The sequence below is a fragment of the Phalacrocorax aristotelis genome, chromosome 16 (assembly GCF_949628215.1).
Source record: "Phalacrocorax aristotelis chromosome 16, bGulAri2.1, whole genome shotgun sequence".
Taxonomy (NCBI): domain Eukaryota; kingdom Metazoa; phylum Chordata; class Aves; order Suliformes; family Phalacrocoracidae; genus Phalacrocorax; species Phalacrocorax aristotelis.
This window is the reverse complement of record NC_134291.1, coordinates 8,382,754-8,407,872: the sequence shown is the minus strand read 5'-3', so window position 1 is coordinate 8,407,872 and position 25,119 is coordinate 8,382,754. Positions and strand designations below refer to the sequence as shown.

General features: G+C 48.9%; 1 protein-coding gene across 2 annotated transcripts in view; it reads right to left on the bottom strand.

Moving 5' to 3' along the window:
• Positions 1-3,217: 3,217 nt before the first annotated feature.
• The window catches only part of RGS9 (regulator of G protein signaling 9), a 35,672-nt gene continuing 13,770 nt past the window's right edge, over positions 3,218-25,119 (bottom strand). Inside the window, exons 8-19 of one of the 2 annotated variants that reach the window (XM_075111153.1) lie at positions 24,996-25,077; positions 24,537-24,599; positions 18,007-18,036; positions 17,270-17,331; positions 14,828-14,941; positions 13,713-13,828; positions 13,123-13,210; positions 12,476-12,614; positions 11,353-11,438; positions 9,829-9,946; positions 6,444-6,841; positions 3,218-4,915 (exon numbers count right to left, since the gene is read on the bottom strand). In XM_075111153.1, coding sequence (XP_074967254.1) covers positions 4,759-4,915; positions 6,444-6,841; positions 9,829-9,946; positions 11,353-11,438; positions 12,476-12,614; positions 13,123-13,210; positions 13,713-13,828; positions 14,828-14,941; positions 17,270-17,331; positions 18,007-18,036; positions 24,537-24,599; positions 24,996-25,077 — 1,453 coding nt within the window. In that variant the 3' untranslated portion in view covers positions 3,218-4,758. Of the gene's footprint in view, positions 4,916-6,443; positions 6,842-7,318; positions 9,947-11,352; positions 11,439-12,475; positions 12,615-13,122; positions 13,211-13,712; positions 13,829-14,827; positions 14,942-17,269; positions 17,332-18,006; positions 18,037-24,536; positions 24,600-24,995; positions 25,078-25,119 lie in introns of those variants that run through there. The other variant, XM_075111154.1, reaches the window with a different exon arrangement.

Sequence of the window (25,119 nt, the reverse complement as noted above, 5' to 3'; positions counted from 1 at the left end):
AATTTTTTTGTGAGTGAGAAATAAAAGAGGTCTTTGCAGAGATGTTGAAGCATGGACTATGGGAACTTCCATATATTTATATGTAGAACATGTTGGAGAACAACATAATTCTGTTTTCATGGTGATCAAAGTTTTGCAAGAAGAAGGACTTGAGACAGTGTGCTAAGCTGCTATGGCAACATGAATTTTAAAAAGTAAACTCAGTTGCAAGAGCTTATCTTTTCCTCTTTAGTGTGGTGCAGAACAGATCTGGGAACCTCTACCGTAAAAGGAATCCTGTGAGGTTCTCACCTCTGCTTCTGGGCCAGGCGTATTGCAAAATGCATAAAACATATCCCTCGCAGCAAGGGGAAAATTCCCCTGATGACTGGGTTTCTTCCTGCATCCCTGAGGCACCTGCACCCCAAAGCCAAGTCACGGTTACTCTTTCATAATATATTTATCATAATTCAGATATTCAGATGTTGGGGTGAATGTACCATGAGCCACTTCAGTTTGACTGACATCCTATTCTGGGACCCAAGTAGGATGTAATGCAATGCAGCCCCAGCACAGAGGTGAATTCCACCCACTGAGCACCGTTTCCAAGAGCATCATGACGTGGGCTCGGCTTACTTCTCGGCTTTCAAGCCACCCTCACAAAATGTAAAGGCAGTGGTGTCAGGAACATTTCTGACGGCTTCTTTCACAAGGGGATGCTGTGAAGAGCTGTCATGCTCTGAGTCAGCTGTTCTGCCACGGCTGGCATTTCAGGCAGGAAGAGCCTGTTTGCAGAGCTATCCCAACCATGCCGCCTGCCAAAACCACACTGGGAATCTCATGGGAACAAGCCTTCTCCTGAGCCAGCTGGTACTTCCTGCTCCTGAGGCCTGATCCTGCTGGATGCTGAGCATTCTTTGTTCCATTTTTAAATTAATGAGACGAGCACTGTGCAGTCTAAGACTTCAGAGAAAAAACAGGCCCTCAGAGCTTTTGGCACTTTGGCCGTATGTCCCAGCTAGAGAAGAGGGAGTGAAATGTCAGCCTTGAAGGGAGGTTTGAGATGCCGATCGCCTGGAAAACAGATCTCTAATTCGGACATTTTAATCAGGTTCACCGAGCTGGCCGTGCCCCTGCGTACACCTCTCCTTCCGCCCTACAGGCCAGGCCCAGCCCCACGGCACAACCACAGAGCAGCCCCAGCCGCAATTCAACAGCACAGCCGGAGCAGGGCTCGCCCCAAAGCTGGCAGCCCATGCCGCAGCATCCACCTCCTGCCCATCACTCTAACAAGACATTGAGGTTCACAAGCACAGGACTCGCTGCCATCCTTTCCCAACAGTGTCCCCTTGAGGTTGATGGCTGAGGCAGCCTGGGAGGAGCCCTCACAGAGGTTTGGGGGAACTCCAGAAGCTGCTTTTGCTTTTCAGGCTGGCCCACTGCTGCAGAGCGAGCATGCTAACAAATCCCAGCAGCCATGGGTCAGCCTGAGCCCAAGCAAAGGATGCTGGAGAAGCCCACCCTAATGTGGTGTATGGGACCTCCACAGGTGGCAGTGGAGCATGTTGTAGAACTACTTGGCTAATGAAGCATCTTCCTTCCAGGTTCATTCAAACAAGTCTGACCACTGCAGCCCCTCCTGCAACATGTCAGCTCAGACCCGGAGCCGGAGCGGGGCCATGGCTGCTCTGTGGGTCTGTGCCAGCCACGAGCCCCCGCAGCCGCGAGAGGCAGGAGAGCGGAGCTGCTGCGGCAAGGGCACGGGGCTTCCTCGCTGTTGCTGCTGGAGTCTCCTTTCTTCTGTCAGCCAAGCAGCAGGGAGTTTTCTGAGAAACTGCCCACAGGGAGCAATCACTTTTTCCAGTCATTAACCTTACACATCCCCCACATTATCGGAATACCTTGGATGTCTAAGTTGCTGCAGTGAGCTAATTCTTCCAGGTGACTCCAGGCAGCATTAAATGGGCTCCTGCACAGCAAGGGGATTTGAACTGCGAGAGCTGAAAGCACTCCTGACTCCAGCACGGCAGGCCTCCAGCGGGGGCGAGATCGTCAGATGTCACCATGAGAGCGCAGCGCGGTGGCAGGAGGGATCTGGGGCCTCCAGAGCAGCGGTTTTCAACCTGCAGTTGGCAGGTGCCCGGAGAGTCTGCGGATGAAGGGAGGAAGGAAGGAAAGCAAGCAAGGCATGGGCTTGCGATGCACAACACAGGGGCCTGTCCCTCCCTGGGGAAAAATTGTAGGAGTCCTCATGTAGAAAGAGGTTGGGGAAAAAAAGCAGTGCCCTGAAGGGATAAATGTTGGGCTAATGATGATGGTTAATGATAATTATTGGATAATAAGTGCTGACCTCTGGGACACGTATGTATCTGACTGTCTGGATGTAGTTGCACCAGGGTGTCCAAGCCCTGACAGAGCAGCCACCTTTAAATCCTGAAGTCCTTTTGGTTTAGAAGATGAGCACGAGGCCAAGGCACTATTTAATTCCTTGGCAAAGATAGGGACAGCTTCACAGTCCATGCCCTAATGAGCAGAACAGGTCACCAGAGAGCGTGAGCTTCCTGACACCCACGTGTGCACCACCGGAGAGCCAGCACAGCCACAGCCTAGTCTCTGCTCAGCAATCACAAAGCTGTGTCTGGAGATGAAACGCTGATTGCCCAAGGTCACTGTAAAGAAATCCAGTGATATTTCTACAAATATTTCCTTCTGTGTCTTTTTGCAGCAAAGGAAATGCCACCCCTCACTGAGGCCAGCATGGGTGAGACCCACCTCTTTGGCAAGAGTTTCTTGGTGCGTCCCCTCTTCCCTGGGGCTGGTGAACTGTACACCACATAAAACAGGTTCCCATGGTCGCTGGGTATTATACAGCACCAGTTATGTTACTCTTGCTAAGCACATAATAAATAAGAGTAGTGCCCAATTAATCATGGAGAATGCATGCATTCATCAGCTTGTGAAACAGGGGCAAGATGTGTCTTCCTCAGCAAGCTGAGGACATGAGGGAACCAAGGTGATGAGGAAGCCAGCCTGGGGAGCCGGGGTTGAGTGCCCACCCTGGCTCCACACACACCAGCAGTGCTGAAGGTGAGGAAACCACAGATGACTGGGTTCCACGTGACGGCGTTTGCTGTCTCCACAGAGCGTGACCCACGTCCCAGCCCCAGACACACACTGCTGATCCATAGCCGCTGGAGTAGAAGGCAAGGAGGTGCACAAGAGGAACCCCAAACCAATGAGAGAAATATTAATTGTAGAATAGCTCTTACAATATGTACAGAATATTAAATATAATATGATTAACTCTTACACTTCACAATGTCTTTCTGTCATGTTTCCTGGATTACACATTATGAGAATCTCACCAGGAACGGCTGAGTAACAGTATTAACAAAAACGATCGCAAAAGACACCACATTTGTCTCTTGTGAGCAATAGGCGGCCACCACTAGTGACTGCCAGAGCAGAACCAGATCCTTCTGACGAAGCAAATTGAGCAAGAGCAAACGTGTGTTCATACTAGAGAAGCATCATGGGCAGTGTGGGGCAGCACCCTCCTGCTCGACCTTTGCTTTGGGGTGGTGCATCTTTCTGCTCCCTTGGGAAAGAGTCTTGGAGACAGAAACAGCCTCTTGATTTTCCTAAACTCCCTGTGATTAGAAGTGTTGTCCCAGACCTGGGGGACCACTGAGGATGTGTGAGGAGAGACTTGAAACCCCACAGTAGAGGTCAGCATGATGAACCACATAAGCCACACAGGCAAAGCCCCATTTACAATCAGAAAGTACAAAATAATAACATCAGAAGTCACAGGCCACATGGCCAAATTACAGAATAATGACCCACATCACACGCATCGAAGAAACTCCTCCAAACTTGAACAAAAAAGCTATCTTCAGACACTGACATGACATAAGGAAAGCAACTTTCAACACTCTCGATAACAGCAGAGGTAAACTGTGGCAATGCATCAGTCTAAGTTTGGAAAGGCCCAAAATACCAACGCAGATTTGTTTCGGATCTTCCCAGGTGCTGCCAGGGTGCAGTCCAAGTCATGGTTTCAAAACCCATCCCAGCACTGAGAGGCCACAAAAGGGAAGCTGGAGCTATTGCAGCTGCGCCCTGGAGCCTTTGCTCTCCTCCCACACTGCTTGCTCTTTGGGATCAGTTTTGGTCTGGGTTAAGGAATGATGCTGTGCCATACAGTACACAGCTTCTCACGAGGGGTTTACTTTATTTTCCCCAGCAATCATCTGTCTTTTAATAAACTTGCTTTAAAATTAAAAAAACCTGTTATTAATAATAAGAGGTGGACCCAAGCTGGGGACACAAACACGCCTCAGTCTTGGCATTGAAGTCTGAGTCCTACTCTGAAAAATGTCTGCAAGCTCTGCTCCAGCTGTGTTGTGTACAGTGTGCTGACACCTCATGGCCAAACAAGTAATTCAGATAAGACACCGTTTCCCAGGATATATATACGCATAAATTCTCCACATGCTATAAGGCAAGAAATGAGGTTCATTTATCAAGAAGTTTCGTAATTAATAGATCTGAATATACCAAAGATAGGAAAGAAAACCAGTCCAGAAATGCTTCAGATTCTTGAATTACAAACAGATGGGTACACTAGGGTTCGTTATTCATAGCTGTGGTAGTCTGAGCTTCCTTGATACTGAAGGATGGCTCTAATGCACTTATTCAACAGCATGGCCCATATACTGAACCATATGTGGCAAACCTTGGGTGTCAGGACTGGAGAGTCCATGTCTGGGCTGCTTGTTACCCAGCTCTCCCTTCTTCTGTGGGGCTCTCCCAAGGGCAGATCACCTCCTTCGCAGAGTCCTTACAAGCTCGGTGGTGGTTGTCCTCTCCCTCTTCAGAGTCTATGGGGTAGATTCGGCTCTCCAAAGGAGCATCCATTTTTATTTGGAAGAAGCTGTGTTGTGAAATGAAAACTCATCATGCATATGGCACTTTTTGATGTGCTCTCTGAGACAGCGAACACGCAGCACAGAGTCTGGCTGCTTTCCACGGAGTTTTCCACTGTTCAAACCCCAAAACCTAAAGCGAAACTCCTGGGCACAAGCCCCCAGAGGTGGAAAATGAAGGAAATGTGCACTCCCACCCCTTTGAAGCAAAACTGCTGTGTGGCACTGCTCTGGCACAGCCAGAGCACAGAACTAGGTGGGAAGGAGGCCTCAGATTTGTGCTTTTGAATTTATAATGGGGACTCGTCCACTTGTTCAGCAGCAGAGGTGGCTTAAAAGAGGTTGAGGACATGTTACTCTTAGTGAGGGACATGGCCAGGATTTGGTTTCAACAGTAACAGCCTCTCCAGGCAAAAAAAAAAAGTTTTACACATCCTGCTCTGGAATGACAAATGTCTCATGACTCTCCCTCAAGATTTCTCCTCCCTTGTTACTTCTGGGTCTCCTCTGACTTTCAAACCATTAAACCAAACCTGAACCAATGCTCGGGAACAAACACAAATAGACGAGTAGTTTTCCAAATTCAGGGATTAAAAATAAAATCAGGGGGCTTTACCCCATGAACGGGAGGTGGAAAAGCAGCAGAGAGGAACTGCCAGCATGGCCTCTGCCTGTTTCTCATCATAAAACACATCCAATAAAGAAAACAAGCACAAGGAGCAAAAGGGAAGAGATGCTTTTAGAGGCCTGGCCATGATTTGGGGCAGGCAGCACAAATACCAGCGGTGGGTTTTAGATGCAGTTGTGGGAAAGGCAACCGTCAGCCGGGCTCACAGTGCTGCACAGCTTCGTGGGGAGGATTCTCAGGGATATATGGGGTCCCTACCCAGGAGTACCCCAATGCCTCACTGTCTTTGCTGGTGCAAAGACCTCGAGCTCGTCTCCAAAGCCACTAAAATAACTGAATCGGGCAAACAACTTCTGCTAACATACATTGGGCAGCAAGGCCCCACGGCCCATGAAGCCTCTGGACGTGGGGACAAACGCAAACATATCTTCACGCTGAGCTGGGGCTGTCTCACGCAGGCAGCCGCCACCTCCTCCAGCCTGCTCCAGCACACAGAGGCCCAGGGACACGGGGCAGGAGGTGACATGGCTGCAGGGGGAGCGGCAGTGCAGGTGCCTGGTGTCCCCAGGGGGAGGAGAGGCTACATCCCTGGCTGCGCCATGCTGTACCCCAGCAGCCTCATGGCCCGCTGCTCCCCGTGGCCAGCGGGAAGGCGCAGCACCGCCATTTTCTTGCCTGATGCGAGGGAGGAGCAGAGTCGGTGCCTGCTCCTGGCAGCCACCACCACACGCGGCCCCACAGCAGGCAGCCATGGGGCTGAGGTGGCGACAGCTGACTGGAGTATGAAGCACAAAGCCCACTTCAATGGACTCAGCTGATACTATTTCAACCCCAGGTTAATTACAAACCAAATTGGTCCCAGAAACGAGCCCTTCATGAAGGCGTCCAGGTGCCCGCCCTGTGCTTACCTGCTCACCGCCTTGGTGTCCAGCCGGAGCCGCGGCTCCCGCCCGCCCAGCGGCTGCACCTTCCCGTGGAGCATGGCCGGGCACTTGGGCGAGAGCGTGGCAAAGACGGGCGAGGTCCAGCAGCCCCTCTTGAGGAACCGGCCGAAGGACAGGGCAGCCGCACAAGACTTCACGCCGCTGGAGGGGAAGGGGCCAGGGCTGGCTTCCTCGGGCTCCCACTCCCACTCGGTGCCTGTGGTGCTGTCTAGGGCCACGCTGATGGGCGAGGGGCAGGCGGTGCCGTGGGGCAGGGCCAGGGGGCTGGGGGAGGCAGGCAGCAGGCTGCTGGGGGGCGATGGCAGGGTGCCACTGCCAGCGTAGACAGTCAGGCGAGGGGCCGGGGAGGCGAGGTGGCACGGCTGTGGGGAGGAAAAGGAGAGGCTCAGTCGGGCCCAGAGGGGTGGCAGTCTGGTGGCTGGCCTCTGCAGGTTTTGTCAGGAGGAGAAGCCTTTTCTTCCTACGGTGGTGGCCAGGAAATAGGACACTGAGCTCCAAACCCTGATGACTGATAATACAAGAAGCCACATCTTGTGCTGAAGCCCCCAGCATCCCTGGCTGGTGCTGTGAAGCCTCCAGCTCAGCTAATTCAGCCCTCAGGACAAGCCTGAGCACAGATTCATCAGCAGAGGACATGCTGCATGCCGGGGTCCCCCCCGCTGTTTCCCAAGGACTCACTCCCAGCAGAAATTAAATGCAGCTCAAGTGTCCAAACAGAAGTGCTGAGAGCATAGGCACATACAGAAAATGCATGCACGCATGGCAGAGAGATGACACAGTGAAGGATGAGCACAGTGAGACAAGGCAGAGAAGGATGAACTCAGTCCTTTTTTCATTTTCTACATTTATTTTTATTAGACAGATGAATGCATGAAAGCAACGGCCAAGAAACGAAACAACATACTGCTCTCATTTCCAATGGAAACAAACAATTTCTTGGCTGGCATAACATGAAGTTCAGTTTGTACCAGGGTGACACTTTGTACCAGGCGACCTTCCTCTTAAGGGGCTGAACAGCAAGGGACCAAGGAGCAGTACGTGCTAGCTTATTCAGCCTATAAGCAGAACAGAGCCAGCTTCTGCCTGCAAATGCAGGACTGGTGTTTCACAAGCACAGTGACTCCAGAGCGTGCAGCATTAACCCATGTCAGGGGGACAGCAACACAAAGCTGAGATGATGAAAAAATTCAGAGAAAGGAATGGATAGAGAGAACATAAAAAGCAAAGCTGCAGACAAAACAGAAGTAGAATCAGAGGGACTGATTGGAACACACAGATTTGTTATTTATTATTTACACCCTGACTCGATCACCCATGTCACTACATACTGGCCACCCCAACATGCTCAGTGCTCCATGTTATACGAACTCTGAAGAGACTGTAGAGCTCATCACATCCAAGTAGCTTTGGACCAACCCTGCCAAGTTGTTGAGTATCTTTCAGAGCTCTTATGTCAAGGTAGGCTGATGGTGCTCAGCACCCAACGCAAAAGACCCTTGTGGTTTTAAGCAGAATTTTAAAAAAAAAAAATTACAGTCTGAGCCTGTTCACCCTTACAGCATTGCAAACTTTGCCATTGCTTCCACTGGGAATAAGAGCAGAGGCTTAGCAAGCAGACCTTGCCATCAGAGCAAAATACTCATGCAACTTGGTTTCAATTCCTCTAAGGAGGTTTATCACCGTTAGGTTAACAGAGGTCATGAAAATCTCCCTAGCTCAGCTGCAGAGCGAAGGAGACTAGTTCTGCACTGATACCAGATCAGACCACGTAGCCCTGATTCTGCCTCTGATAACACATGCAGGGAGGGCAAGAATCGCTGTTCAAAGCTGTTTGGGACACCGCTCTCGCCTGACAATCTCCCTGTTTGCGAGGGGTCAGTCTGCATGCACCCTGGTACCTGAGGGTCCCACTCACATCCAGCTTTCTCCATCTCCCATTTCCTGTGAAATCATACCAGTAGTAAAACCAGATGAACAACATGAGCCAGACTGAAGAAGCATCCCAGACCTCAGTCCTTCCCTCCCAGTCCCTCTGCTTCCCCTAAATTCTAACAAACAAGGAAGCTTTTCTGCCCCCTCAATTCCCTTTACTGGGTTTTCAGGAATCTTCCTACTTATAATCATTGGCCTGGTCCAGACACACCAGGATCTCCCAGCAAAGCCTGGAATCTCCCCCAGCTCTTCAGCACTAACATAGTTGTTTAGATTGCCTCATTCTAAACAGCAAAAGAGACAGAGCAAATGAAAAAAACACTACTTAAAGTTGAAGTCAGCTCTTAACACCTCTGCTTTGGTTCTTCCTTGCCTCTGGACTACAAGCCAGTGACAACTGGAACTACCTCCTGTTAGTTTTTTTCTTTGTTTTTTTCTTTGTTTTGTTTTGTTTTAACAACAGAAGATAGAAGAGCAGGAAAAAAGACAAGACAAGAGGTAGGAAGGATTTGATAAAAGAAACACAAAGCCATGGCTGCATCTCTCAAGTCCTCCTGCAGGATCTTGTGAGAGACAGCTCTCTACACCAACACACCTAGCTCATTGTGCGGGGGAGTCACGGGGAGAGCAGAGCTTCCTGCTGATCATCTCCAACATGCAAGGGGGCACTTGGAGTGTCATTAAAATTCAAAGGATCACCCAAGCCTTCAGAAATGCTCATCCTACTGTTTTAACAAGCCTACCCGGCTCTTCTGCCTGTGACTCCATTGCACTGACTAGGAGGCGCAGGATACTTGAAGTGAGGGGTGCACTCCTTTCAGGGGGTGCCCGGGGTGCACCCCCTGGGAGGGTGCACATCCTCCTGAGAGGATGGATGCCAGCACGGACGCGCTCTGAGGCGGGCCACCTTGCTGTACTCCCTGCAGGGCTATCCGCCTCTGTTCAGAGGCAGGCTGATTTGAACCCAAAGGATTGGGATGGCAGAGCTTTACTCTGCCTTGTGCCATCCCACCTTCTGGAGAAGCAGGAGGCAGGGAGAGGCAGCCAGGCTGCCCAGCCTCCATGGGGCTCAGTGCAGCCAGAAGGCATCCCCCCACTGAGGTATGCGGGGAGGGAGCTGGGGCCCTGCACCCCGAGTCTGGCACAGCCAGCAGCCTGGCTCCGGCAGCACCCCCATGCCTGACACGCCTGGTAAGTGACATCTGCTGCTCCCGAAGACATGGCAATGTGCAGGAAGCAGGCTGCTGACAGAGCCGGCCTGGGAAACCTAAAGCAGCACTGACACCTTCAGGAAGGGGAGACGAAGCTCAACACCAGCCTCGGCTTGTCTTTTCCCTGCGCTGTGCCCTGCAGGGCTCAGAGCCTACTTGGGAGGTTCCTTCTGGAGCTGGCTCCTGCGATCCAGCTTGCTCATGACCTGCGTGATGTCCACAGTCGTGGCGGCTTCTTTGGCTTTGGCCTCTTCCTCCTGCTGCCTCAGGATGACGGGGCTGGGGCTGGAACGGAGGTGACGGCGTCCGAACGAGAAAGTGGAGCTGGGCAGAGAGTGAGAGGAAGCAGCAGGGTATTACTGAAAAGTAGAAGGGCACCAAAAAACTCACCCCTGGTAAGCAAACTTACCAGGCGGGCAAGCTCAGACGCAGAGACGGATGTGCCACTGTCACCCGCACAACAATAAGGAAGCGCAAATGCAGACGAGGTGGTTTAAAGCAGGACTTGGTGACTCAGTGTCACCCATCAGCTACAGAACTGCTAAAAGCATAAAGGCAGTCCTGTTCCTGACCCTCATGAGGGATTCCAGGGCCAGGAGATGACCAGTACATTACTGCTTTTCTTGTAAGCATTTGCACATAACTAACATTCAATGTGAACCCAAACAACTACCATCAGTGGAATTTTTATAGTGTCCTCAGTAAGATCAAGATAGGGACCAGTTTGGGTGTTTATGGTGTCTGTGGTACCCCAAAAACCACTCGCTAGCTGCTTCAGCAAGGCCATTACTAGCAGCAGTGGAAACAAGTGTTAAGCCACCTCTGGATGAGGTACGTGCTTACGCAGGATGCGGAGTATTATGCCTCCAGATCAGGCACTGACAAACACGAAGGTAGTCACCAGTGGCCAACCAGGATCTGCCAGCAACCTTGTGATGTCTGGCTCAGGGGAAAACTAACCAAACCCTAGGCAAATCAGCAGGAGGGTTTTTTTCCACTGGCTTGAAATGGGCTTTAGATAAAATGATATCGTGAAAGTCCATGATTCCTCTTTCTTGCTTGCTAGGTTGATGAGTGGAAGAGGAACAGAGAACGAAGCACACAACCCAGTCTAGCTCTGACACTGCATGCTCAGCTTTAAGAAGTAACTGCAGTTCAAATGGCCTAAATTTGCTACACAACCTTCATCTTGGTCTGGAAAAAGCCATTTCAATCCTTCTCCTTCTAAGGCCATCTACCTTGTGCCAGCAGTCACTCACAGGCAAGATGCTGTTTGCTCCCATGTGGCTGCCTGTCACCTTCACTTCGCAGGGGTAAGTGGCTTTGTCCAGGCAGAGCTGAGCAGAACCCGTGGAGGACCCTGCAGTGGCTCTGTGTCATCTCTGGCAGACAATGTTTTGTGGGTGGGAGTTTTCCCATGCCCAGTACACAGTGATCTCTTCTTCCACGAAAGGAGCCATGATTAATTCATCACAGCCTTTCTGAACAGAGCCAACAGACAAGGCAGCCAAGCAATCGTCAGGTCAATTCTGACTGCACACAAGCCACTTCCAAAGGGCTCACAAATAAACAGTAATATCAGTCTCAAAGCGAGGCATCTTCTTAGTGAAAAGAATTTTTTTTAATTAAGCAAACATCTAAATCATAGTAATTTTGCTGCAACTCAGGCTTTTTCTACCCTTGCTACAACAAGAAAGACAAAACCCACAATTACATCCAGTTTCACTTGCCTTTTTTTGACAGCCTCTTGTGGGACAACAGCCTTGGCCAGCATTTCCTTGTATATTGGAGACTTTAAATAGCGGCCATAGGAGTCCTACTAGGAGAAAAAAAGAGAAGCTGGTAGTTACGGGCTGCAAACACCCTTATTAAAATCACCACCAAACACAGCTGTTCAGGAGCCAGGGAGGCTGGGAACTGGGTAATCTCCCCCAGCAGCCCAAGGGACTTTGCATCTTTCAGGCAAATGTAGCTATTTAAACCAATACCCTTTCATCTTGGTATAAAATTCCCAGGATTTTCCATCTCACAATAAAGCTTCCCAGGTAAGATCCAGACCAAAAGGTCTGAACTGAGCTTAGCCCAGGCCAGTGGTGCCTCACAGTCATTGCAGGGTGAAGTGCTCATGTTTCAGGAGCCGAACGTTTCAGCAACTGGTGAAAATCAGTATAGTTCTGCTGCTTTCAGTGTCAATGTGCATTAGCTGCTGCTCTGGCCCATAATGCTCCTTCCTTCCACATGAATTTTGTATTGCTCATGAGGAGGAGTCACCATGATCTAATGAAAGCCATGGTCCCTATCTTGATCTGTCTATATGCTGACATCGGCCCACAGTCTGCTGCATCAGTCAGACCTAAAAAAGGGTGTCCATCAACATAACTGCAGAAAAATGGGTGAAAAGGCTCAGTAACTTGAGAAGGGCTGTGTCTGGTTATGCTTTTGGTACAAAATTCACGCAGTTATATCACAATTCCTATTCCCTTTCCCATCCACTGCCGAAATCCAGTTGCATACAAGCATCCCACCATAGGGATACCTGATGTGGCACACAAAGGGGTACTAACTGAGTGAAGTTAAAGAATTTGCTCAAGCTTTGAATGAGCTGGTGACCAAGCTGGTATTAAAGCAGGACTTCCAGCAGACACCTGATCTCTACCACCCTGGGGACATGCTGCCTTAGAGGGAAGAAGCAGCAGCAAAATACAAGGGCCTCAACCAGTGCTTGCTGAAGTCAGCAAATCTGAGGGATTTTCAAACAGAGGCCACTTGAAAGTGACAGCTGATAGCACACAAAAGCATGGAAAGGCCCAGAGGACTGGAATTCCCCTAAGGCTTTGTAAACAAATAACAAACCTTTTTCATCAGCATGTAAATGTGGGTCTGAGCAGCATCTAAAACATAACGATGAGGGTGCTTGAGGCCTTTAACTGTGATGCCCATTGTTGTGCCATCAATGTTAATCCAGCGCCTTGCCCCTGGAGCCAGGAACAGCCTGCAAGGAGGAGGAATCAACAGTGCCATTAACGGCTGGAGAACTCCTGGAGATTCCTGTCTATGCATGAAAGGAAAAGTCCCTTCAGCTCCCCACAACAATTTGCTGTCCTGATCTTGGGTCAGTCAATCTCCTCTTCAACAGTATGACATGCCCTCTTACACTGTTAACACACAATATAAACCAAACTTTACCCCACTGGAAGCAAAAAAGGTTTTCACTTTCCTCGTGACAGCCCCAAGATCTTTGCTATTCTATTTACATTACACACTAAGACCTAAATGTAATACAGGAGAACAGAAAGGAAAAGTAACTATATAACAAAACAATACTTATGCTTTCATCTTCAAAAGTTTCTTTCCTACATGGGGACATAGGACAGCCGCATCTGATGACAGCTTACAAAGGAAAGTCTTAGGAATAAATCATTTGGAGAATGACAATATGTGGAAGAAGGTGATAGGACTCACGTACAAAGAGTTTAAGAACGTAAAATTATCACACTCACTTGTAAATTTCTTCCGCTTTTTCTTTGACCTTGGATTGGTCTCCATACTTGAGATCCTCACAGGCTTCCCAGAAACTGAGATTCTCTCCTGCGTAACAACGACACAGTCAGCAGAGAGCGAGACTGAGGAAAACACAGTCCCATTTATGAACTCCTAACATGAATTTGTTTGACTCGATATGTGCTGGCCCCAATTCAGTCTCTCCAATTTTTACAGCCACTTTGAAAATCCCCTTGGGACTGAAGGAGGAAAACAGCTTTCCCCTGCCCTCTGCTCAGGGACAAACGACACCTGTAAGAGCTTGTGAATCCGGCTAGTTTCAGCTTGCCTGGGAGCAGTGCCCCCGCACAGGGAGTGCCCTGGGCTGTACTTTGTGTCCTGTGCCACTAGATGGTATTGCACGCACTGGCTGCACAGCCATTGCCTCCAAAGTCACTTCTACCGCCTTTACTTTGCAACTTTATCATTGTCTCAGCTCACAGCACCTACTGCAAAGCCACGGATTTCCACCACTGCTCTGTCTCGGCTGTGTAGTGGCCTGCTGTGTGGCCTGGGCATGGACAAAGAGACAGAGACACAGCAGACCCACCGCTGAACTCCTTCTTCAGGAAGAGCTGGAAGTTCTGCCGACCTTTCGGGTCTCGTATCAGCTCACTGAAATTGAAGGCCCATCGCTCCACTCGCATTCTGGTGGGGATTTCCACTCTGCACAGGTTGAAAACAAAGAGCACTGCCAGTTTTATGTGGCCCATCTAATTGGCAGATTAATTAAAACCAAAATGCCCTTTGCTGGAATGCCAAGAGACTTCTCAGTGCTCTCGGTTTTCCAGAATGCTGTAATGAGCTCCTGAAGTCAGCCCACTAAGTAAGCCATAATTAAACAACTTGGTACACAGTGGGATGAGGGTTTATCTCAGATTTATGCTGCTCTCACAATGACAGCCCAGCTTTGCCAGACGTTTGATTCAATCCCTTTCTGGAGGAGGCAATGGTTGTTGCCGAAAGCTTTGCTTCTCATAAAGGCATTCTGTGAAGGTATCCTTTGGGATATGTCTAATGGGATATTATCAGTCTAACAGGATTGCTGGTCTCAGATGAGAACCAATAGTATGCTGTATGCTTCAAGCCCAGAGATGCTGCTGTATAATTAGCGAATACTCACTGAATGGAAAACCAAGGGAGACTCAGAGAAGGGACGGACCACCAGTATGTGCCTCCAACCCAAACTCTCTCCTAAGAAAGCAGCCCAAGGTGTGTGCAAAGACCAAGGGCCAGTTGTTGAACCCCGAATTGCTACACCATTGGCAGCATCTAATTTAGCAAGGTTAACGCTAAGCCACGTGCTATACCTGAGCGTAACCAGCCATATTCCATTCCTGTGCTAGTAAAAGTGGACTTCACTCATCCAAGGAAAGGATTAGACCCACTTAGCAGGGGCTGAGTGCATAGTTCCATCATCATCTTAGGAATTTCTGTAATGTTAAGGAAGGCTCCACTTGAAGAAGATCATGCTGGAAGTTCAGCATGGAATATTCCCATGAGACGGTTTCTTTAGCGTGGCCAAGCTATGTCAGAAAGGGAACACTTCCCTGCTCATGACAAGAGATCAGATATCATAATGAAATCAATGGTTCCCTTTTCTGATTTCTATCAGCATAAAGATCAGTGTAAAGCACAATCTGGCAAGAGAATATAAATACATACAGTTTTGCATTGAGATCCCAGAACTCCGGGTCATCTGTTATCCAGGGGTTGCTGGGGAGACATCCAGACAGGATAGGGTCATTGGAGAGGAACTGCTCAGAGTACTTCACAAGCCTGCAAGTAAATCCCACAAAATAAAAATATTAATTCACAAGCAGAATTGCAGCCAGCGCCATTACAACCAAATAAATGGTTGCACAGACTATGGATATCCTCAGAGGTGCAGCTCCATCAGCACAGGGATCTGGAATGTGGCCCCTGCCTTACTAGAAAAACTGATTCATTAGCACAGTTAACCTTTTCCATTTCCCAAACAGTAATCTCCCAGTTGTTTTTCAAAGCAGTGATTTTGCCAGCTCGAGTGCTGGGAGATACAAGACTCCCTTCCATCACCTCCTTTTGCTGCTTCATTTCAACAAAGCGGGACTAAGCTCCCAAATGGTTTCTGTCTCCTTCTCCAGCCAACTGACTAAGGCCTGGTCCTGCACTGTTTTGTGCCACACAAACAGAAAAGTGCCAGAGAAGAGGAAAGCAAGCACTGTATTTGCTCAGGGTGGGTTCTCCACAGCCTTCCCATGGGGTGTGGGAGAACACAGGGAGCTCCGGGAGAGGCAAGGGAGTGCCAAGGGCACATCCCAGCTTCTCCTTTCCTCTGCTCACCTACCGCGTGGCTCATTCCTCTGCAAATAAGTTTGAGGGCTCAGCACAAAGCAAAAATATCTCTGTCCTAGCAGGAACCAGACAAACAGTTCTCCTACCTTCTAAGTTGGCCAGACTTGTAATTACAACCGATTTCACTAATGTCCTGGAATTTTAGCTTTCTCCTCCCTTTTTCATTCTTGAAAAAAATAATCTGGTTTCTTTGTTTAAAATTCCTTCCAGGCTAAACTGCTTTCATGTGCTCAAAGCTAGGGGTGCACTGTCCAAGGGTCCATGGCTAACAGGCACCTTGGCATAGATCCTGCAATTATACAATGCTACTGCACAAAGCATACCGCAGGTTTGGCACAGAGGTACTTGATCCTATCTTCTCACTGGAAATGCCAAGGCATTCAGCACCTGCATAAATCACTCCAATCCATATATTCTAATCAAGCTACAAATCTAAACCTGTCAACTCAGGTAACATTACTCTGTCTTTTTAATGATTAGTGCTTTGCAGCTCCTCCTAAATCAATGCAATGCTCTGATGCATGCACAGCACCTAGTTGCTGCTCTTATCCTCAATAATTTGATTTGGATCCAATCCTGCAGCTGAGATGAAGATCCAAACTTCCTGAAGGTTTTTTGATCTAGCTGATAGGCATTGTCCATCAGAAGACTATGACTAATGTGTAAAAAGCTCCATTGCCAAACAGTTAAGCACCATAAAATTCCTGGAAGGTAGTCAGGTGTCCCCAGCTCCAGCTCACAGTTTGGAAAATTGAGGCAGGAGAGTTTTGAGTGACCTGGGAGTCAGTGACAGATGAAATGAGCAGAACTGCTGGTGCCTTGCAAGCTGTGGTTCTCAGAATGCAGCACTGCTTCCCAGACTCTTCCTCCCATTTCATTCACCCACGACTGTCTTCTCCCAGGGAACAGGCCTGAGCACCTTGTTTATCTGAGATTTGATATGAATCCCTGGGTGGCAATGACTATGCAGAACAGACTGGTGGTGTGGACGGCACCTCTAGGCAACTGGCCAGCACATAACATTCCAGGTAAGAAATGCCTGTGGCAAACGCACTAATGGCTAATGCTAGAACTGGAGCTCTGCACTTAATTGGCTTCATTAAGAATCTGATCAGGAAACACTCCCACTGAGAAGAGAAATTGCTAATTAATTGCTTGGCCATTCATGGAGAAGCGTGTGTTACTTCATAGCACAGAATAACCAGAGACTTCCCCAGCTCTGCTGCCTTCTGCTGCACATCACCATACAAGCAAGATCACTCACCGGGCTGAACCCAGCCCAGCGGGCTGGGGACCAGGGACAGGAGGGTCAGTCTGTTTCTGCTGCTCACTCATCCTGCACAGGAACAGGCGCAGGACGGACACACTGCTGCATCCTTGCAAGCCAGCCTCCACACAGCTGCTTTTCCAGACTGCAGAGCTGTGCTGGGTCCCAAGCACCACAGTCCAGTCCTGACCGGGCTGAACATCTCTTGATTTCAGAGGGAATCTCAACCGGGAGGCTGGTGCTGCTCTACAGACATTCATAGCAAAGCTCCCCTTAGCTCTGAGGAAGACTCATCACGACTGGGACTCTGACCCCTCCTCTGCCTTATGCCTCCAGGCCCAGGCAAAACACAGCCCATACAGCACAAACAGCCCTGCGTGTGGCCACCACATCGATTCCTCTGACTGAGTCACCAGCTGCCTGAGCTGATAGCTTAATCATTTCATTAGGACATGAGCGCTGAAGACTAATTAATATGCGGACAGAAGGAAATCAGGACTTACCCTCCAAGAGAGACAGAAGATTTTACTCTGGATTTCATGATGGCCTGCTGATAGTACATGATCTGAGAGGGATCAGACACATCCATGGTTAGGAGCATGGAGATGTGAAGACAAGACCATCTTTCTCTGAACCTCAAACATGCCCCCTCCCAGGCAGTAAGGCTAATTACAACAGTGACTGCTTCTTCCTTAATTATTGGATGTCCAAGGAATCGGAGAATCCCTAAACTGTCTTAGTAAAATGGTTGTTTTCACTGAGCTTATTGCAAATGTCAGAAGAGCATTTTGCAATGTGCAAGTAATTAAAAAGCACTCCCCATGCTATATAAAAATTGAATAGCTACCATTCTAGGCACCTACAAATGCTCTGGATGATTTAGCATGTAATTGTCATTGATCCTTGGCTGTCTCTACACTGGTGCCACTGGATGTATCTCCTAAGATTTACCCACCACTAATTTTGATCTATTGAATTTTAGCCCCAGTGTCTGTCCGTGCTTGAGCCTTCCCATCACTGGGAGAGCTGCTGGCCGCCTGCAGTGTTAGGTGCAGAGGCAGGAAATGTCCTGAAAGCACACTGACCAAAAGCTCCATGGGGCAGAGACTCTGCCAGCCAAACCCAGGCATTTCTAATGACAGCTCGTCCCCTGCACAGGGGCCTTTGAGCCACCGTGCAACACTGATGTAAGCATGATGTTCTAGGATGAACACTTAGAAGTGAGGGAAGGATCACCTACCTCTCTCCTATAAACATCCATAGTTTTTTTCTGTAAATAAAGAAACAAAAATCATTAAATTGGGATGGGTGCTTTCACTTGCCTTTTTTCAGACATGAAAACACCGTTGCAGGGCTGCCATTGTGCAGTGCTCTCCAATTAATTCTCATTACAATTAAAATCAAACACTGCACCTCAGCTAATCAGGGTATCATCAAAGCTAAGAGCATCCACACACCATAAATTGTTCCATTAGCTGTATTTACTGTTTAGCATTGCTTCTTCCATCACAGGCTGCCTGTATGCCTTCAATTAAGGGGTTATTCTAATGGAACTAAAATAGATTCGTTTACAAGACACAGATTAGATCATTCAATATTAGCTAAAGGAGACAGGAAGCAACACATTGCAAAATATAAACACCACAATTAAAAGCCTCAGACGCAGTATCTGCTGTGCAAAGGGTGCTTACGTTGTGATTTGAATACCTCAGACTATGTTACATGTCATCCACAAATGAGCAAGCAGTTGAAGGCAAGAAATTAACTGCAGGGCGTTTATTCTCACAGCTTCCTTTGAAGCACTGTTACTTTGTGTGCAATAAACTTGAGGAGGGAGAAGGAAAGACAGGCTAAGTCAGGGAAGCTCCCAGCAATCCTTTAAAGGCTTACGCAGTGTTTCAGTTCTTCACCTCCCATTTTAGCCAACAAGACCTGCATCCCAGAACTATTCTGTCTAACTAACTCTGTGGCAGACATGGGTCCCAGAGTGTCTTGGTGAAGTGCAGTGTGCGAGTGACGAGGGATGAAGCATCTGGTACCGAATGCCACAGGCAGCCTGCTTCTCCCATTTTGTCACCAGAGAACCTGCACCCTGAGCTGCCCCTATTCTGGGGAAGGCAAGATGCTCACCCTGGGCTGCTTTGTGAGGGGACCACTGTGGGGACACTGGTGCAGATCTGCTTTTGCATTTTAACCATCATCACTAGTCCTGCTCAGGAGGGAGAAACCTGTCTCTATATGGAAGAAAAATATACACATATTTTGCTGAAACTTGTTTGGTTTTGAGAGAGCAGACTCACCATTTCAACAGCAGGAGTCAGATATGCAGCAGATCAGCCAATCTGTACAGCACTACCATGACGCCAGCCCATCTGACCCTAAGATGAACCTAGCCTGGCCAGTGTAGTACTAACAGAAATCCTCACTGTGGCATTGCGAGGGAAGGAAGCTTTTTCTGCTTGAAGTACCACAACCAGCTCTGAGTGACTGCAGTGCACATAATCTCAGCAGGGACAAACAGGAAAGCAACCAGTAGCTGCACCAGCAGCGATGCTCTGCTGGCCACACACGAGGAACTGCATGCGAGGGCTGACACATCAGGGGGAGGAAAAAGCTCTTAGACAATGGCATCATTGGTCACAGGGCTGTACAGCCTCCCTTGCTGATTCAAAGGCTCCTGGGATATCTTATAAATGGTTGAGAATGCATGGACTAAGGAACAGCTTTTCAGCCTTCTCTGCTCTTAGCTGCATCCTTGATGCCAGGCCAGCTTCAGTGTAGACACCATTTCTTCCCCCCATTTCTACAGTGTCATCGTTGTTTCAGATAGACTGTAGAAATGGAAGGCAAAAAAAATTACCTGCTTGGGCAGAGAAATTCACTGCATTTACTGTCCTAGAAGTGTCCTCTTTAAAGAACTTTTTTTCTGTTTCAGGCCAGCTATTTCCTGCATGATAGAAGTTCACTATCTCCTTGGGGAACCCGAGATACAAACCAGGCCCCATCAGATTTACAAGTGCCAGCTGAACTGTTCCATTTGATGGAACTTAAGCATAGCTAGGACATTTACTTTAGGAAAATCAACACATTAAAATCATTAGATTGCTTAAAAAGGCCCCTCATTTCTTCCTCTGATTTGTCAAGTGGGTGCCTCGGGCACGCCTGGTGCAGCAGGGCGAGGAGAGGTGGATGCTGGCATAGTGGCTTGAAGGCAGCTCACACGGTAGTAAAGTTGTGTTATCTTCTACAGGGGTCTTAGAGGCAGACAGCACACTACACACACGAGACAAACAGCTGGTGGGAAAGGAAAAGAACACAATAAGTTAAAATGTTATATAGAGCAAGAAAGGCATGAATTAAAATGCCATCACAACAGAAAAATTATATGTGGGAGAGAGTAAAAATCAAAGCTAATGCCATGTCTACAAACAAGGAAAGATTTTTTTTTAAAAAAAAAAAAAAGTGCATCCTACACCAAGGATCCCCTCCTGCCTGAGTGGGTACATCAGCCCTCCAGACAGCTGGTTCTGGAAAAACCAGGGGGGCTTTGGTGGGGTGCTCTGGTGTGGGGAGGTGATTTGCCAAGGCTCACACAGAAAGGAGGCTATGGCATGAGAAGGGATGAGCATGACCAAGTAGTAACACCCACTGACCTGGAGCAGAATTAAAGAGGAGCTCGGGGCTGAACACCCTACTGAGGGCTGCAGGTGCTAGCTGTGCTCAGCCCTTTCCAGTTCTCAAATCCACAGTAACTGGGAAGGATCTCACCTATTTCACCCCAGAGCTACACACCATTTCATTTCCCTTTCTCCCACAGTGCTCCCATGACTAGTTTCCAGCTTCACTGCCAGTAAAAGGGACCCTGAATACTCTCCGTTTCCTACTGGCAGTTGTTCCCACCATATGACCCGTCCTTACCCCCTGCTACTGACAGCAGCAATGCCCAAGTGCCCTGTAGCACCCACCCACCCGCCCTCCTTTGGAAGGAAATAATATTTGGAACAAAAGAGTAATTTCTTATAATGAGATTAATTTTGCAATGCCCTTAACGAGTGACTTATTGCAATTACCGTGGATAAGCTCCCCAGCCCTGCAGGCTTCAAATCAAAACGGCAATTAGCAAAAGACCTCAGTCTGTCTCAGGCGAGTGCCGCGTGCTGGTAAACATCCTCCTCCCCGAGACACAGAGCAGCACTTGGACACCCTGCACAGCCTCGTCACACCCCGCTGCCACCAGCTGAGCACTCCTCATGCACGCAGGCAGTGGCTGCAAATTTCAGCTGGGAGCCAGCCAGGACGTGCTCAAGAGCCCTGTGTCTGGAGCTGATCCACATGGCTGAAGCCACGAGCTCCTCCAAGAGCTGGGACATCTGCTAATGTCCAGCTAGCCATTTGCACAGACCTCCTCTGCTCTCAGTGTGGGTCTTCCTGACCACATTGTGGAGATAATGGTCATTATGTTTTTGCCTGTCTGGCCACCATTCAGTGTTTAGAGGCCATAAACAGCTGGACCCAGATGGAGCTTGAAGAACAAGCACCGGCCACTGTTATCCAGAGCTCATTTTGTACCAGGGCACCGCAAATCACACCCACACTCTGCCCTGAACACCGCAGCGCGCACTGTCCATGCACACAGCTCAGCAACCTGCAAGGATGACCACAGGGATCCTGTGCAGCGCGCCAGCCGCCGAGCACGGGGCACTGCCGGCACAGCTCAGCCTCCCTCCAGAGCTCACTTATTGGAAAGACCTGTGGGCACTGCGTCTCTGACACTGCAGTGGCAAAGAGCACTCCAGCATGCAGACAGCTGTTTCTGCACACATGAACACCTCTTCTTGGGTGCAGATGTGGGTGCAGATGTGGGCCTTTCCCTACGCGTACCCAGCTGGGAGCCCTGAACACCAGAGGCAAATTGTAAGCCTAGATCCTCTCAACATGCATCTCCACTGTGCTGGTGCTTCCAGGCAACAGCTGGAAATCAGATCTGTAACAGTCCATATGCCCAGTTTCATTCAAATTGCCAGTTTTCCCTTATCTTGTTTATCTGCTTCTGACCCTGTTATTTCAAAAGACATGATGGATGCAGCAGAAGTTACGCATTTATCAGGCAGCCAAACCGACAGAGACTTATGAAATTAAAGACCAGCAATGACTATAGAATCATAGAATGTCCTGAGTTGGAAGGATCATCGAGTCCAACTCCTGTCCCTGCACAGGACAACCCCAAATTCACACCATGTCTCTGAGGGCCTTGTCCAAGTGCTTCTTGAATATCACCAGGCTGGTGCCGTGATGACTCCCTGGGGAGCCTGTTCCAGGGCTCCACCACCCTCTGGGGGAAGAACCTTTTCCTAATACCCAGCCTAACCCTCCCCTGGCACATCTTCTGCCATTCCCTCGGGTCCTGGCATTGGTCACCAGAGAGAAGAGATTAGTGCCTGCCCTCGTGAGGGAGCTGCAGACCACCATGAGGGCAGCCCTCAGCCTCCTCTGCTCCAGGCTGAACAAACCAAGTGCCTTTAGCTGCTCTCTGATGATCCGTGGCTCACTTGCTGCGTGCAACAAGCCAGGGCATTTCACTCAGTAGTCCCTGAATCTAGCGCAGTGATTTTTGGCTAAGCTAAAGTGCGTTTCAGAAAGGCTCTGGTTACAGAAGAAGGCAAAAGCTGAGTGTGTACCTGCAGGCAAGGCAGCGGGCTCTGGCAGTTGCCTGGTAACTCTCTAAGCAGTGAGGCTCTATCAGGAGCCTGAGACCTGGGTAACAAAAGGCTAAAGCATCCCTTAATTAGCTGTTCAATGGATGGCTACTTCTGCCTTATTCCTCCTGCCCAGCTACAACTCCTAACTCATTATAACCGAGAGGGTCGCTCATGGGTCAGTAGCAAAAGTCCCTTTCAAAGGAGTGTGATGTTTGGCTGAGCACCTGTTTATCCCCAGAGGACTCTATCAATTAGGGAGGGAGCAGCCCACCAAAGGGTCTGAGGCAAGTGAAACGTTCATGCCAATATCAGCTTCAAAGAAGTCATTCTGATGTCATAAATTAATTATCACCAGAAATATTTTCTTCCTCAACTATCAAGATAAAAGAAAACTAATGGGCCAACAAAGTGAAGCTAGATTGAGCAGGAACCAAATCAAACCAGAAATCACATCAAACCAGAAATCAAATAAATGGGCATTGGATTCATGCACTCATTTTCTGCTCTCATCATTTCACCTATGTCAGAGCCAGAGGTTGGGCCCACAGAAAACATCAATAAAACTCCATACTGCCTTCAGCAGGCGTAAAGTATAGTCAACAAAGCACAGTCCAGCTCAGCATTACCGGCATTGCTTGGGCCATCCCTTCTGCTCACCAACGGCTGTTGAGCCCCAGGTGTTTGTGAGAGCAGACTGCACCTGCTAGTCCAAAGGTGGCTCTACATGGGCTTTTGGCTGCCTAATGTAACATCAATTGCTCTTTCAAAAGCAAAAGAAGTGCAAGAAGAACCCTCCCTTCTTCAGCTCAGCCCCCACAAAGGAGGCATAGCTCAGAGATCAGCCTAAAGGAGAGTGGTAGTGAAGTCACCCCAAAGCTGGTGTCCTTTGGCTCATGCCATCCTTGGTGGATTCCCTCCATCAGCAGGGACACCGTGTCTCATGTCCAGGGTGGGAACTGAATGGAGATCCCTCAGCTCTCTTCCTCTGTGCTACCAAACAGCTGGCTACAGGCTTTCCGACCGTTTGCAAACCTAAAATCTCCTTCCATGTCAGCTGTAAAACTGTGGGTGAGAAGTTGGCTTACTCCTTTTTTTCCCTCTCCCTTTCCTCCTCTCCTTTCCTCTTTAAAAAAAAAAAGGGGGGGGGGGCAGCTTTTCGCAGCTGCTACTTACAGCACAAAAGAAAAAAAGTACACCCCAACCCTATATTTTGCTCATCTTCAGTCTCTATAGCAACAGAACACAGTTGGCCGAAGCAACTATCCTGCCTCTGGCTGTTCATATGCTTAAAGGCTGTTACAAAAATGAGAAGTTGTGGGAATACCGTGAGTGTGATCGCAGTTACATTTGCATTTAATTGCTGACAGACACTTTGGCTTCACTTCCAAATGAACACTGTTAAGTGCACAAATGCAGGATCGCTTAAAAGGACCGATGGAGAAAGAGAAGAACAGCTCCAGCTCCTCATCTGCTGATTGCATTTGTCTTATTGTGGACTCTGAACCAGTCCTGCTCAGGTACAGCCTCCGTGGCCTCAGTTCATAAACTGTTTCTTTATGGTCTAGCTATACAATATGCATTTTCAGGCAACCTTTTGTGTCTCCTCTCCACCACATCACTTCTCATTCTTGCCACATATTACCCTTGTGGAGGTATTCTGTCATTTTATTTTAAACCTGGATATTTCCTCTGATTCTTTAAACCCCACAACCCCTCACAGTTCATTCACCACTAATAAAAAGGCAGCAGCAAGCACCTGGAGGTAGAGGATTCCTTAATTCAGCTTCACCAGCAGAGAAAACGTGTCCTGTAGCTAAACATTCACACTAAGTGGTGTGGCAAGAAAGCTGACAAAGTATTTTCAAGCCAAAAGATGCTGCCAAAGCCTGCTTTGAGGGCCCCACCCCCTGGACAATGAGACGGCTTCAACTTCTGGCCTGTTTGGCTGTCACGGCTGAGCTGACTTGTTCAGCCTGCGGTGCCCAAAAAACCACAAGCCCAGGGACATTGTCTAGGTCTTCCTGAGTAAATTCAGGAGGTGTGAAAACAAAACCTGTCTCACCTGGTTTACCTTATTTTCATTGGGATCCGTTACGCGATCTAATCCATACTCTAGGACGTCCAGCATGCCGGGCTGTTATGAACAAGAAACATCAACAGCTTTGTAACTCATTTGTTTTAAAGTTTTCGGGTCACACAAATGCGTGAGGAGACCCCCAAGCCCCAAAGGGCTCCCCTGCCAGCAGCTCCCAGCCAGCAGTGCCTCGGGGCAGCTATGCCCCCTGGATCTGGCAATGCTCCCCTCTCAGCATGGGTGATACAGCCAGACCTCCCTCCCTTGCACCTTTGAGAACAACCAAGGAGAAAGGTGTGGACTCAGGGCAGGCCTGGGCTGACCCCTTCCCCGAGGAGAAGCGACAGGGTGCACAGCCCCGAGGCCATGCCCACGGCGTGCCCTTGGCGTGCAGGAGTTTGTCCCAGATGGCTGCAGGGAGGGCACTAAACCCACACACCGACATCCTCTACTTACAGGAGTTCGGTTCACAAGCCAGTAGGCTCTCTCCTGGCAGTCCAGTGCGTACCTATCAGCTTTCTTCCGCTCCTTCCCTGCCCTGCAAAGCCAAGAATAGGATTTAACTCTACCAGGGGAATGA